At 44.1% G+C, this 14,328-nt stretch overlaps 1 protein-coding gene across 1 annotated transcript in view; it reads left to right on the forward strand.

Moving 5' to 3' along the window:
* The window catches only part of PDCD11 (programmed cell death 11), a 45,590-nt gene that overhangs the window by 7,559 nt on the left and 23,703 nt on the right, over positions 1–14,328 (forward strand). Inside the window, exons 6-15 of the mRNA XM_044916595.1 lie at positions 1,046–1,169; positions 1,870–2,051; positions 6,337–6,444; positions 8,241–8,447; positions 9,088–9,212; positions 9,396–9,456; positions 10,106–10,252; positions 11,781–12,032; positions 12,614–12,748; positions 13,281–13,475. Coding sequence (XP_044772530.1) covers positions 1,046–1,169; positions 1,870–2,051; positions 6,337–6,444; positions 8,241–8,447; positions 9,088–9,212; positions 9,396–9,456; positions 10,106–10,252; positions 11,781–12,032; positions 12,614–12,748; positions 13,281–13,475 — 1,536 coding nt within the window. The remainder of the gene's footprint in view (positions 1–1,045; positions 1,170–1,869; positions 2,052–6,336; positions 6,445–8,240; positions 8,448–9,087; positions 9,213–9,395; positions 9,457–10,105; positions 10,253–11,780; positions 12,033–12,613; positions 12,749–13,280; positions 13,476–14,328) is intronic.

A 14,328-nucleotide genomic window follows, 5' to 3' on the forward strand; every position in this document is an offset into this window, starting at 1 on the left:
ACACTCATATGAACTACACTCATCTCGGTGCTCTTGTAATTAAGAGGAAGGAGATCAGTATGATCTTTTTTGTTTTTTTTAAGATTTCATTTATTTATTTGGCAGAGAGAGAGAGACAGCAAGAGAGGGAACACAAGCAGGGGGAGTGGAAGAGGGAGAAGCAGGCTTCCTGTGGAGCAGGGAGCCCAATGCGGGGCTTGATCCCAGGATCCTGGGATCATGACCTGAGCCGAAGGCAGACGCTTAACGACTGAGCCACTCAGATGCCCCAGTATGACCTTTGAACTTTTAGTTATAAGCAATCAGTTTGGGACAGGACCTGAAAGCTGGCTAGAAAGGGGAATAGAAGTAAGCCAAGTTGCAGGAAATTGACAAGTGTCAAAAGAGCCTGCTGTTGGCAGGTGCTGTTTTAGACGTTTCATCTGAAGAAATTCTCACAGCAACACCGTGAGGTAGATAGATATTCCTCTTATACATTTGGGAAAATGGACTCAGAAAGGTTTATGACTTGCAAAGGACCAAATGGTAAGAGCCAGATTTGAATTTCACACTGCTTCCCATGAAATGTAAAGGAGGTTAGCAAGATTTTTTTTTTCCTGTTTTTGAAGTCTTGGAGGCGCTTAGAAAAGACATGGTGACAGCTAAAAGAGTAGTTCTGGATTAGTCATGGCTCTGGGAGTGACCTTGCAGGGCAATCTGGTTTACTCCTCTTTGTGTAACAATAGTCTTTCCTATCTTTTGAAAATTCTCCAGGGGAGAAACCCCTCTTTTTCATTCCATTCAGCTGTGTATAACACTTCTCACTGTCTGGAAACCATAAGATCCCTTAAGGCCTAGGAGAATTAAAGTTGATGTCTTTCCCTTTTCTATCCTTGAGTGGGACCAAAGTTGTTGGGGGTGGGCTTGGGGGAGGTTTGTGGGATGATGTGTCAAGATTGATGGTGGGAACATTCATGTTTGGTAGTGGATTTTTGTTGTGTGACCCATTACCTTTGAACTTTTGAACTCTGACTTTTGAACTTCAGAATGCTTTCACTTCCTCCAGCTGCTCACAGGCACTGTGTCCAGCCTGGAAGACCATGGCTACCTAGTGGACATTGGTGTTTGTGGGGCCAGAGCCTTTCTGCCACTGCAGAAAGCCCAGGAGTATATCCGACAGAAGAACAAAGGTGAGAGGAAGAAGAGGGGCCAGTGCATGGTAGTGAGGCATTATGTGTAAATACCATTTGGTGAGTAAAATGACAGAATGGTGACCCCAAAGGCTCTTTTGCTTTGCCAAAATCAGCGTTAATCCTAGCTGATAGAAAAGGGAATATGTGTGAAGGACCAGTGAGTAACAGGATCTAAGATCCAATGGACCAGTTTCACTTTTTCTCACCTAGAACATTCCACTGGAATTTGGGCCCCTAGGGCCCCTGCAGCACTCTTCCTGCCTTGTTGAGATTTTCATATATATATATATTTTTTAAAGATTTTATTTATTTATTTGACAGAGAAAGACACAGCGAGAGAGGGAACATAAATGAGGAGTGGGAGAGGGAGAAGCAGACTCCCTGCCGAGCAGGGAGCCCGATGCGGGACTCGATCCCGGGACTCCAGGATCATGACCTGAGCTGAAGGCAGTCGCTTAACCAACTGAGCCACCCAGGCGCCCGAGATTTTCATATTTTTAAACGCTGTTGATTCCAGATCTGTCAGGGTCACTTTATTCCCCTCTTGTAGTTGGTCCCTGAGAGATTGGGAACATGGGTATTACATGGTAACTGGGCAGGTAGACCATGGATCTTTTCAGGTATTGCTTGAGCCCAAGTTAAGAGCCCTTCTCATGAAGGTATTTTTCCTTTTGGGGGCTGGGGCTGGGGCTTGCAGGTGCTACACTGAAGGTGGGTCAGTACCTGAACTGCATCATTGAAGAGGTGAAAGGCAACGGAGGAGTTGTTGGTCTGTCTATTGGTCATTCTGCTGTTTCTACTGCCGTTGCTACTGAGGAGCAAAACTGGACCCTTAATAACTTGCTACCAGGACTGGTGGTCAAAGCCCAGGTACAGAAGGTAAGCCATTCATTGTCATTACTATTTTCTTTTTTAAAGATTTTATTTATTTATTTATTTGTCAGAGAGAGAGAAAGAGAGGGAGAGTACAAACAGGGGGAGTAGCAGGTAGAGGGAGAAGCAGGCTCCCTGCTAAGCAAGGAGACTGATGTGGGACTCAATCCCAGGACCCTGAAATCATGACCTGAGCTGAAGGCAGACCCTTAACCATCTGAACCACCCAGGCGCCCTGTCATTACTATTTTCTAAAACAGAGATAATTTCTGCTGAAGTGGTACATGTGCAGTCTAAACTTGTGCTGCCCGATAGGGTAGACATTGGTCACTTGTGGCTTATTACACACTTGAAATGTAGCCATTGCCATATGTTGAAATGATAATATTTTGGATGTATTGGGTTAAACTGTTATTAAAATAATTTTCATTTCTTTCTTTGTAGTTTTTAAAATGACTGCTAGAGAGCTTAATTACATAGTTACATATGGGTTATGTTTCTTTTGGACAGTGCTGATTGAAAAGGTCAAATAGTTTTTTCTTTTTTAAAAGATTTTATTTATTTTAGAGAGTGGGGAGGGATAGAGGGAGAAGAGAATCTCAAGCAGACTCCGTGCTGAGTGCAGAGCCAAGGCAGAGCTCGATCCTAGGGCCCTGAGATCACAACCTGAGCTGAAATCAAGAGTCGGGTGCTTAACCCACTGCGCCAGCCAGGCACCCCGAGAAAGTCAAATAGCATTAAAAGACTTTTATAACAAAGAACTATCTCATCTCTTCTAACTCCATCTTTAACTCTTACATCTTTGGAAATTTACCTCTGTATTTCTAAGCAATAAGCTTTTGCTGGTATCTCTTGGTTTATCGATTTTAGGCATTGAGTGTTAACTTCTTATCATAGTAGGTGAATATTTGGCTTTCTTAATTTTCCCTTTCCTTCCTCCACCCTCCTAACAGAGGTATATTAAATTTTTTGTTAAATCGTTATTTAAATTATTATGGTTATTACTATTATTAGTTTAAATTATTATGGTTACATAAATATTATTTACTGCTGAGCTAGGTAATGTACTATGATTGTTTCTCAAATAGCTTTATCCTTGGAGCTGATAATCAGCTTTTTTTTTTTAAGATTTTATTTATTTATTTGAGAGAGAGCATGAGCAGGAGGGAGGGAGAAGGAGAAACAGACTCTTTCCAAGAGTCCTTGCTCCCAGTGGAGTCACAAGGGTAGAACTGTCGATTTGGGAAGCTCATGAGAGACTCAGTGCCCGAGGGTTTTTACTGGGGCTGGTCATGTAGGTACCCTCCTCCTGACATGTACCAAAATTCCAGATTCCATATTGTTAACACAAACAGTTCAGCTGAGAGCCATTTGGTTCTGAGAGTTGTGGGAACCCTCCTAAAATCTAAATTTTCAGCCACCAGCCAATGGCCAACCTTGTCAGCAGGCTTTTCTAAGGATCATATTCTGGGTCTTGCTTTGTTACCTCTTTTCTGCACACCTAGTATGTCTGAAAATATCTTTATTCTACACTCACATGTGATTGGTAGGAAAGCTAGGATTAGAATTCTTTGTCAAAAATAACTGAGAATCTTGAAGGGCTGTTATCTGGCCTCTACTGTTCTTAAAAAGTCTGGTGCTCCTTTGGTTTCTCTTTCTTATATATGTTTCTTCTTTTTGGAAGAGTTCAAGAATTTTTTTTTTTTAAGATTTATTTATTTATTTTAGAGAGAGAGAGTGCGAGCAGGGGGAGGTGCAAAGGGAGAGGGAGAAAGAGAGAATCTCCTGCAGACTCGCCACTGAGTGCAAAGCCCAACTTGGGGCTCAGTCCTACAACCCCAAGATCATGACCTGAGCTAAAAGCAAGAGTCAGATGCTCAGTCGACTGAGCCATCCAGGCGCCCCTTAGAAGAGTTCAAGAATTTGATTTTTAAGAACCTCATTTTTAATTTGTAATAAAAGTTTACAACTTGATTTTTTCAAAAAAATCAACAAACGGCAAGCACCCAATAATAAAGGTCTTAATTAAAAAAAAAAAGAGTTCAAGAATGTTATTCTTGGGACGCCTGGGTGGCTCAGTCAGTTGGGCATCTGCCTTCAGCTCAGATCATGATCCCAGGATGCATCAGGCTCCTTGCTCGGCGGGGAGCCTGCTTCTCCCTCTACCTGCTGCTCCCCCCTGCTTGTGCATGCTCTCTCTCTCTCTGACAAATAAATAAAATCTTTAAAAAAAAAAAGATTATTGTTATTCCTTTTAAGATTTCATGATGATGTGTTTTGGTGTGGATCTCTCTCTATTTATTTGTCCTACAATCCAGAAATGCAGATCTTTCAATTCTGAGAAAACCTCTTATATTATTCGTTTTTTTTCTATTTTCAAATTGACATGTAATTCACATATAGGAAGATTCACTCCTTTAAAAATGTATAACTCAGTGATTCTTTAGTGTATTCACAAAGGTGTGCAGCTGTTTGATTCCAGAACATTTTCATCACCCCAGAAAGAAATCCTGTACACATTGGTGGTCACTTTCCATTTTTCCCTCTCTTATTCCCCTGGGTGTACTTTTTGTCTCTAGATTTGTCTATTCTGGATATTTCATATAAATGGAATCATACAATATGTGGCCTTTTGTTTCTGGCTTCTTTCACTTAGCATGTTTTCAAGGTTCATCCATGTTGTGGCATGATGTAGCATGGGATTCATTCCTTTTTATGGCTGAATACTGTTCCATATTGTGGAGATGACACATTTTGTTTCTCCATTCATCAGTTAGTGGACATTTGGGTTGTTTCCACTCTGGGCTATTATGAGTAATGCTGCTATGAAATTGGTGTGTAAGTTTCTGTGTGGGTGTAAGTTGTTATTTCTCTTGGGCGTATACTTAGGAACGCAATTGCTGGTCGTATGGTAACTGACTTCTTAGAGGAACAGCCTAAGTGGCGGCACAGCTTTACATTCCCACCAGCAATTAAGGGTTCTGGTTTCTTCCCATTTTCACACACAGCTGTTACTATGCTTTTTATTATAGCCATCCTAGTGGGTGTGAAGTGGTATCTCCTTGTGATTTTGATTTACATTTCTCTAATGATTAGCAATATTGAGCATCTTTTCATGTGCCGGTTGTGTTATGACCATTTGTATATCTTCTTTGGAGAAATATCTATTCAAAAGTCCTTTGTCCATTTTAAAATTAGGTTGTCCTTTTATTGTTAAATTGTAAGATTTCTTTATATATTATGGATAGTAGCCCCTTATTGGACTTTTTTATTTTTTAAATATAATTTCCTCTTTTTTCTCTTGAACTCCAGCTGATGTTGGACTTAATGTTTCAGTTTTCTAATTTTCTTATTTTTTCATCTCACCTTTGTTTGGGTATGTGCATGTATTTGTCCATATCCTACCTTCTGGGAGAGTCTCTCAATTTTAACTTTGTACTCTATTGAATTTTTGTTTTGACTGCCATTTTATGAGTGAGGTGCTAAAAAACTTTGTGTGCCTGGTTGGGTGGGGCTTGTGGACTGGCTGACTTCACTGTCAGGATCAGGAGCTAGAGGACTTTGAGCAGCTCCAAATGTCATCATTATAAGTCTTCTCTAGAAAAGATCTATTAATCTCTCCTCAGGAGGGTATAATCCTGGCTGCCTGAGAGCTAGGTCAGAGAGGGCTTGGATGTCTTCATATCTATATCTATATGATATTTAGAATTTTTCTTAACCTACATTTTCAGGGTTTGCACTCTCCCTGTCTTTTGAGTCTCATACAGGTTTCCTAGAGAATAACTCTCATTTTCTGTGGAGGCAGGAGAGGCGTAGACCCTATAGTTTGAGGAGAGGACCTGGGGGTTTAATTTTGATTCCCTGAATTCAGTCATCTGCCTCACTGCTCTCTTTTGAGGTGCTTCTCGCCTCTCATTCCTTAGCTTTTGGGGGGCTCTGTAGGGCGAATCAGCATGGTCAGCATCTCCCTTTTGCCAGGATTAGGGTTTTGCCTTCTTAGTCTGGGCAGATCATCAAGTTAGCAATAATTTGTCCAGGTTGTCAGGCTGGCAGTTCCCCAAGGATCCTTGTGTAAATGAATTGGGAAACCTCAAGGGTGGCAGGATTGATGCCTCTCAGGCCAGAAGGGAGGTGAGCTACTGGGAGTTGTCCTGCCACTTAATGGGGGGGGGGGGGGGGAGATGCACAGTTGGGGGGGGAGAGATACACAGTTGTGGGAGATGTGGCAGTGAGGGTTTCGTATGAACTGTGTCTCACATTCTTGGTTCCTTCTTGTTCCGTTTATTTCTAGGTGACTCCAGTTGGCCTTACACTAAACTTCCTCTCATTCTTCACTGGCCTGGTCGACTTAATGCACCTGGATCCCAAGAAAGCTGGAACATATTTCTCAAATCAAACAGTAAGAAATTTTTCTTGATTCCGTTGTGTCCCAAACAGCTGTCCAGTATTGCAGCTAGCTATGAGCAGATCCTAGGGCTGCGTGTGTACAGGTGTTAGAGGCAGTGAGGGGAATGAAATGTGTTTTGGAAGGATCACAGGAAGCCACGGTGGTTACTTCTGTGCACTGAGATTAGAGAAGGGAATCTGTGAAAAAGAAGATAACTTGTAGTTTGTAATTCTTTTATATAGTTTGGTTTTGGGGGGGTGGGTACTGAATCTTTTGCTGTTATCATTTAAGGTGTTTAAGAAGAATATGTAATGTAAAAGAACAAAATATATGTTTAATTAGAAAAATATGGTTTAAAAGTGCTATGGGGGGCACCTGGGTGGCTCAGTCGTTAAGCGTCTGCCTTTGGCTCAGGTCATGATCCCAGGGTTCTGGGATTGAGTCCCACATGGGCTCCCTGCTCGGCAGGAAGCCTGCTTCTCCCTCTCCCACTCCCCCTGCTTGTGTTCCTGCTCTCGCTATCTCTCTAAAAAAAAAAAAAAAGTGCTATGGGTAGAGTAGGTCCAACTTTGAAAAAAATTTATTTTAAAATAAAGATTTTACTTATGTATTTTAGAGAGAGAGAGAGGGAATGTGTGCATGTGTGAGCATGAGCTGGGGGAGGGGCAGAGGGAGAGGGAGAGAGAGAATCTCAAGCAGGCTCTGCGCTGAGTGTGGAGCCCGATGCAGGACTCTATCTCATGACCCTAAAATGACCTGAGCTGAAATGAAGAGTTGGACACTCAACCAACTGAGACACCTAGGTGCTCTGAAAAAATATTTTTATTTTTAAAAAAATTTTTAAAGATTTTATTTATTCATTAGGGAGAGAGAGAGCATGTGTGTGTGCATGAGCAGGGGAGGGCAGAGGGAGAGGGAGAAGCAGACTCCCTGCTGAGCAGGAGCCCGATGCAGGGCTCAGTCCCAGGACCCTGAGATCATGACCCGAGCTGAAGGCACATGCTTAGCTGATTGAGCCACCAAGGCGGCCCTAAAAAATTTTTTAATGGTACACCTGGTTAAAATATTGGAACATTATACACAGTCAAGTGTTAATGATGGACTCTGGCTGATTTTTCTACACTTATCTAAATACCCAAGTTTTCTGCAGTGATCGTGAATATTTGGGAAGAAAGTCCCAATATATGTTATTCAGAATTTTAAAAGGAATCCTAAAATGATTTTTTTCTTTTCTTTGTTTTGTTTTTAACAGTAATATATTCTATTGGAGTCTATAGAGACATGTTTTTTAGCTAAACAAGCTTTCCCAGCACTTAGTGATAATATTAACTGTTTGGTGAACTTTTTTCTAGTAACTTTTTCTCCTTACAATCATATTTGTGTACTACACTTGATCTTAGCCAAAAAGCCGAGAAGCAATACAATCGTATTTGTGTACAAAGTGCAGATGTTTTACCTGCTGTAACCTTGTGATCAGGGCAGGCTGTTTCTGGTGTGTTTCAGACGGGCCTCTGATCTAGTGATGCCGGTACGTGGCTTCTGTTGTGTATGCGTTATTAGCCTCATGGTGTTGAGGGGACCCTGGTATGTTTTCCTGGCCTTGAGTAAGCATTGTTTTAGTCGGACACAGTTCCTCTGGGGCATTTTGTTTGAATTTTCCACATGCTGCTTGATTGCACAAGCTGATATTACTACTTACATCCATAACCTGGGCGGCACATGTGGAATCTTGACCTCCGAAAGTCAGCTCTGAGGGCCTTATCTTCTGTGTGCCTCCTCCTGCTCATGATTCTCTTTCCCTTGTCTAGGTAAGGGCCTGTGTTCTCTCTGTCCATCCTCGGACCAGGGCTGTGCGGCTGAGCCTGCGTCCCATCTTCCTGCAGCCGGGGCACGTGCTCACTCGGCTCTCTTGCCAGCACCTGGGAGCTGTGCTGGATGAGGTTCCTGTCCAGAGCTTTTTCAGCAAGGCCGGGGCCACCTTCAGGCTGAAGGATGGGGCACTGGCCTATGCCCGGGTGAGGAGGCGCTCTTTGTTTCATCAGGATCTTATCACTAGAAGGACTTTGGGGACACATGGGTCCTTTTCTGTTTTTTACATCCCTTGTATTAGTTTCCTATTTTTGAATATCCCCAAGTGTGGCAGACTCTGCAGAGGGGTTAGACCAATGTCTATCTGTTCTATTAGAATTCTTTAGGATTAATTTGACTTACTTTGATCCCTGGTCGATGGTAGGTACAAGAATGAATTAAGATCTACACCAGAGCTTGGCAAAGGGTTTTAAAGGGCCACATAGTAAATATTTCAGGTTTGCGGGCCATACGATCTCTGACCTAACTACTCAGCTCTGTTGTTGTAGTCAGAAAGCAGCCATAGACTGTACGTAAATGAAGGGGTATGGCTATGTTCTAGTAAAAACTTTTATTTGCAAAAATAGGCACTGACTCATGAGCTATAGTTTACAGACCCATGATCTAGACTGTTCTCTGACCTTATATTCTATGACTGTAAAGAGCAATGTTTTAGTTAGAGGAATTTTTTAACAGGCGATTAGTAGTGTTTTTATGGTAGGTGATAAATGTGTCAGTGTGCTTTCATGTCTGATTGCCTCAGATTTACTGTGTCTGGCTTGCCCTTAATCACTTGGTATTTTGTAGCTCAGCCATCTCTCCGATTCTAAGAACGTCTTCAATGCTGAGGCCTTCAAGCCGGGGAACACTCACAAGTGTAGAATCATCGATTACAGCCAAATGGATGAGCTGGCCTTGCTCTCTCTGAGGACGTAAGTCTGTTATTGACACATGTGGGACTATAGAAGTGTGCTTCTCTAGGGATGCATGGTCACAGTTTCTCCTGGCCTGACTCGGTGAGGGTTTTCTTTCTTGCCAGCATGATTTTGGGAGCCCTGAATTTTAGGTAGCCTCTGCCCTGGCTTATTTAATCTTGTATTTTCTTTTTGTTCTAGGTCCATTATTGAAGCTCAGTACCTTAGATATCATGACATCAAACCTGGGGCATTGGTAAAGGTAAGACTCAAGCATATAATTAGATACTCTTTCACCTTCAGACATTCTTTAGTTCGCTAGTTAACTGGCCGCTCATTAGTTCTCACTGAACACATTTAAAGTCACGTTCCTTACCTCTGCCTCTTAACGGGAGTTTCTTTTTCTTCTCTTGGGTAATGTAATTAATTGCAAGATAAGGTCTTAATAGCATCACCCAAATACACAGAGTCAGTAGTTTGTAAATCCTGGGATTTGATGGTGTTTATTAGATTTGGGCAAAAGTTAGTTCTATGATAATTGAACTCCTGGGATGTTAGTAAGAGGTCACTTACAGTTGCCTCTCGTGTCCAACCATTTAGCCCCAGTTGAGCAGATCTCCTTTATATGTAGAGTTTGTTCCTTAGGAGACAGAGTCACCTTCAGAGAACGTGCTTGTGAGGTAGATAGAAAGAACATGCTTCCACAAAAAGATGTGAAGTTTCCCGTAAACAAACCAGACTGCATTCAAATCAGTGTGGGGTGTGTGCTTTACCCCATGACATCTGGAATAACAGGCAGTTAGCCTGGGAAACTGGGCTTCAAAAGAGAGATGTGACCTGCTTTGTTGTAAGAGGTGGAGGAAAAAAGCCATTCTTGAGGTATGATGGCATCTTTTCTTGGGATTCCCTAGGGCACAGTGCTGACCATAAAGCCATACGGGATGCTGGTGAAGGTGGGCGAGCAAATCAAGGGCTTGATACCTCCCATGCACCTGGCCGACATCCTGATGAAGAATCCAGAGAAGAAGTACCACATTGGGGATGAGGTCAAGTGCCGGGTGAGCCTCCGGAAGGGTCTCGTTGGGGTTTAAGCCAGATGGGAAGAGAGCAGTGCTTCTCAGCTGAAGTTTCTGCCTTTTTCCATAGAATGACCATATAACATCTATGGTATGTGTCTGGCATTGAGAAGAGAAAACTGGGTCTCTGCCTTTGAGAGTTGTGTGATATAATTGAGAGTTAAAATATTCATACATGAAGAGAGCAGGCCACCGTGTGACCTTTTGTCACATAGTTTGGTGCAGGCTCTATGCTATGGTCATATCTCAAAGGGGAGGTGAGGGTGGGCTGGGCCAGCAAGAATCATTGGTGGTATCAGTAGCGACCACCGTGTAACATGTATTTTGTGCCAGTTGCTATCCTAGGCCCATGACATGCATTATGTCATTTAATCCTTAAAACGACCCCATAAAGTAAGTACTGTTACCCTCATTTTGCAGGTGGGGAAATTAAAGCTTAGGAAAGTGAAGTCACACAGCTTGCCCAAAGTCACACAGCTAATACATGGCAGAACCAGTTTTCACATTCAGGTCTATATGACAATAATGTCTTCTAGATTTCTGGCAGAGGTGGTCCTTGAACTGGAAAGGATTTAAAGAGGAGCAAGGGCTGTGTCAGGCACAGAAATATCAAGACTAAGCTGCCAAAACTTGAGTGGTTTATAACAAAGTTTTGAATCCCAAGAGAAGCTTCACAGAGTTGTGAAGATTAAATGTGATACACAGTGCTTAATACAAGGCCTGGTGTGTGCAGGCACTCACAATGTTAGATTTTCTTCTTTTCATTTTATTTTATTATTGAGTCAAGAAAGATACTGATCTCACCCATTGGTGCAAAATTTTATAGTACTGGAGTCAGGAAGTTAAAAATAAAGGAATTTCTCTGCCCTCAAGGAGATGACCTGAGGGATGAGAGATGGTTGGATCTCTCAATCTTAGTTAAAATGTATTTTTTTTTTTTTAATTTATTCGAGACACAGAGATAGAGCATGAGCAGGGGGAGAAGCAGAGGGAGGGGGAGGAGCAGGCTCCTCGCCGAGCAGGGAGCCTGATGTGGGCCTCCATCCCAGGACCCTGGGATCATGACCTGAGCCGAAGGCAGACGCTTAACCAACTGAGCCACCCAGGCGCCCTCAGTCTTAGTTAATAGCTAATACGCAATAGTACCGAGGTGGTAAATTGGCTCGGTTGTTCATTCTATTACACGAGATGCACATGGTCTGGGAGGAGCTGAGGCAGTGGTGAAGTAACTGACACAGGACTCTGTGGAGGTGCAGGGACATGGTGAGTGTTGATGCAGGCCCAGGAGGGAACGAACGTACAGGAAGAAGTACTTTTGAAATAGGTGACTACTCCCCAGATTGTCATCCCGCAGGGAACAGGGAGGATCTACGGCTGAGATTATTCTCAGAGGGACAGAGATAGGTTCTTAGGGATGGACCCTGGCCTTTGGGTTCAGAGGTCGCAGAGATCAGTCCAGTGGCTTTCTTGATAATGGGTAACTTGATGACAACCGTTATCCTTCCCCTAGGTTTTGCTTTGTGATCCTGAAGCCAAAAAGCTGATGATGACCCTGAAGAAAACCCTAACTGAGTCTAATCTGCCTGCCATTACCTGCTATGCCGATGCCAAGCCTGGTCTGCAGACACATGGCTTCATCCTCAGGGTCAAGGACTATGGCTGCATTGTGAAGTTCTACAATGATGTGCAGGGACTGGTGCCTAAGCATGAGCTCAGTGCCGAGTATGTCCCCGACCCAGAGAGGGTCTTTTATGCTGGCCAGGTAACCCTTTCCTGGGACAGACCCATGTCCTTGGTGACCCCATGAACACGGATTTGACAGAGTAGTGGGAGGACTACTTTTTAAGGGATAAGGACCGCGCATATAGGGCAGTGGGTTTGAGCCAGCGAGGTGGAGAGATGTGGCACAGAACCAAGAGAAACCCTCAAGGGGGTTCAGCAGAAGCTGGCACACTAAGGGACCTCAGCCCCACAACCTGGAAGAAATGAATTAGTCTTTACCTACAACAGACATGCTCGTGTTCCTCACATCAGAAGTTGTTCTCAGGTCACTGTCACCACAAGGTGGCAGTGCCGTAAAACTAGTGAGTCTGGGTCTATATAGGAAAAATAAGTTTTGAAAGCTTGGGGTTGTACCAAAAACTTACTCATGTTTTCCTTTCATGCAAAAGGCTGACGTAGGGGGATTCTGCGTACCTTTCAGTACATTGCTTTCCGCTGCCTTCTGATCTGATCCCAGGTCTAGGTGCATCTCCCTCTGCAGTGCTCATGGAGGGCAGCTCTCTCCGGGGCCTGACTGGCCTGCAGGGAAGAGTTAGCCAGGCCAGTGTGGTTTCTCACTAGGTGGTGAAGGTTGTGGTGCTGAACTGTGAGCCATCCAAAGAGAGGATGCTTTTGTCCTTCAAGCTGTTGGGTGATCGAAAGAAAGAGCCTCCGGGACACAGTCAGAAGAAAAGAAGGACTGTTAGTCTTGGACAGGTACGTGGACTTCTCCAGACAAGCTATTTTAGTTGACAGTGGCAGAAAGTGGGGTGCCACTGACACGTGGGGCCCTGGGACCCGTGGAGGGAAAGATCAAGGTAGCTGGATAAGGTTCTGGGGCTAGAGAGAATTGAGGGTCTTGAAAGAGGGTTCTTTCTGTGTGTCAGAGCAAATGGAAGCTGTCCAGGAAAGGAAAGCACCATTCTCGTATGGCTGTTCAGCAGTATATGCTGTCCTCTTTCCTCTCTGGTCTCTAGGACCAGCCTGCAAGACTGTCTTTCCCCTGGGACTCAGTGGAGGGACTTGGGAGAGGAGTGACGTGAGCACGCAAATGAGTCCTGATGTGTGTGTGCGTGAGTGCCTGCCGGGTCTTTGGGGGCAGTTGTGTGGGGTTTGGAAGAAAGCTCCTTCTCTGATCTTGACCCCTCAGTGATGCTGGGACTCGATACCTCTGATCTTAGCCTGAGCCAGATGTGGTTGCTGTCTGCTCAAGACAAGTACAATTTTTTGTCTTTCTCTTCCTGAGTAGTTGGTGGATGTGAAGGTTTTAGAGAAGACCAAAGATGGGCTGCAGGTGGCTGTCCTGCCCCACAACATCCCTGCTTTCCTCCCCACACCTCATCTGTCGGACCACGTTGCCAATGGCCCTCTGTTGTATCACTGGCTCCAGGCTGGCGACGCCCTTCACAGAGTACTTTGTCTGAGCCAGAGTGAGGGACGTGTCGTATCCTTTACTGGTATCTGGTGAGCCGTGGGACCTGGGGGAAGACTCTGGGTCAGGCTCTGCTCTTAAGTGGAAACTCCATGGAAAAAAGTCCGTTATTTGACTTCAGAAATAACCCCATAAAACCAAACTGGTGACCAGACTGTACTTTCCCTGTCTTCCCCTAGTGGAAAGTAAGAGGATTGAAGTCCTACCAGCAGATGCTGGTCAGGGCAGAGTGGGAGTCCAGGATGTTGGAGAGGGGGCAGAGTGGCCTGCCAGGTCCAGCGGGATATTTCCAATAGCACATCTTGCCTTCTCAGACAGTGCTTAGTCCTGGAGCTGGAACAATTAATAGGCAGCTGTTGTCGTCCTTCCCAGCCGCCCCCCTACCCCCATGGGGCTCCAAGTTTCCCTTTGATCTTGGTGTGCACACTTCGAAGGAGAACACTGCCTCTTTCTCACAGAATATAAAATAAAATCTCCGTAGAGTGAAGACAGAGGAGGTGGGATAGAGTTGGTTAGTGTGAAGATTGTGGACCGACCATGGTCCAGCTGCCAAACCGCAGGGATGAACCAGTCTCTTTTTGGTCCTCTTCAGTAATCTGGGGATGAATTAATAGGGAAAGGAAAAACACTGGTTCTTAAACTTGAGTGTGTGTCAGAATCACCTGGAGGCCTTGTTTACACAGCTTGCTGGGCCCCACCCCAGAGTTTATAATTCTTTAGGTCTGGGACAGTGCTTAGGAGTTTGCATTTCTAACAAATTCCAGGTGATGCTAATGCTGCTAGTGTGCATGCTGAGAGAATCATTGTAGCAGCTGAGTGTGTAGAGTGGAAGAAGGAGATGGAGAGATGGATATTTAATCTGCCC

Source organism: Neomonachus schauinslandi, chromosome 6 (genome assembly GCF_002201575.2).
Source record: "Neomonachus schauinslandi chromosome 6, ASM220157v2, whole genome shotgun sequence".
NCBI classification, from domain to species: domain Eukaryota; kingdom Metazoa; phylum Chordata; class Mammalia; order Carnivora; family Phocidae; genus Neomonachus; species Neomonachus schauinslandi.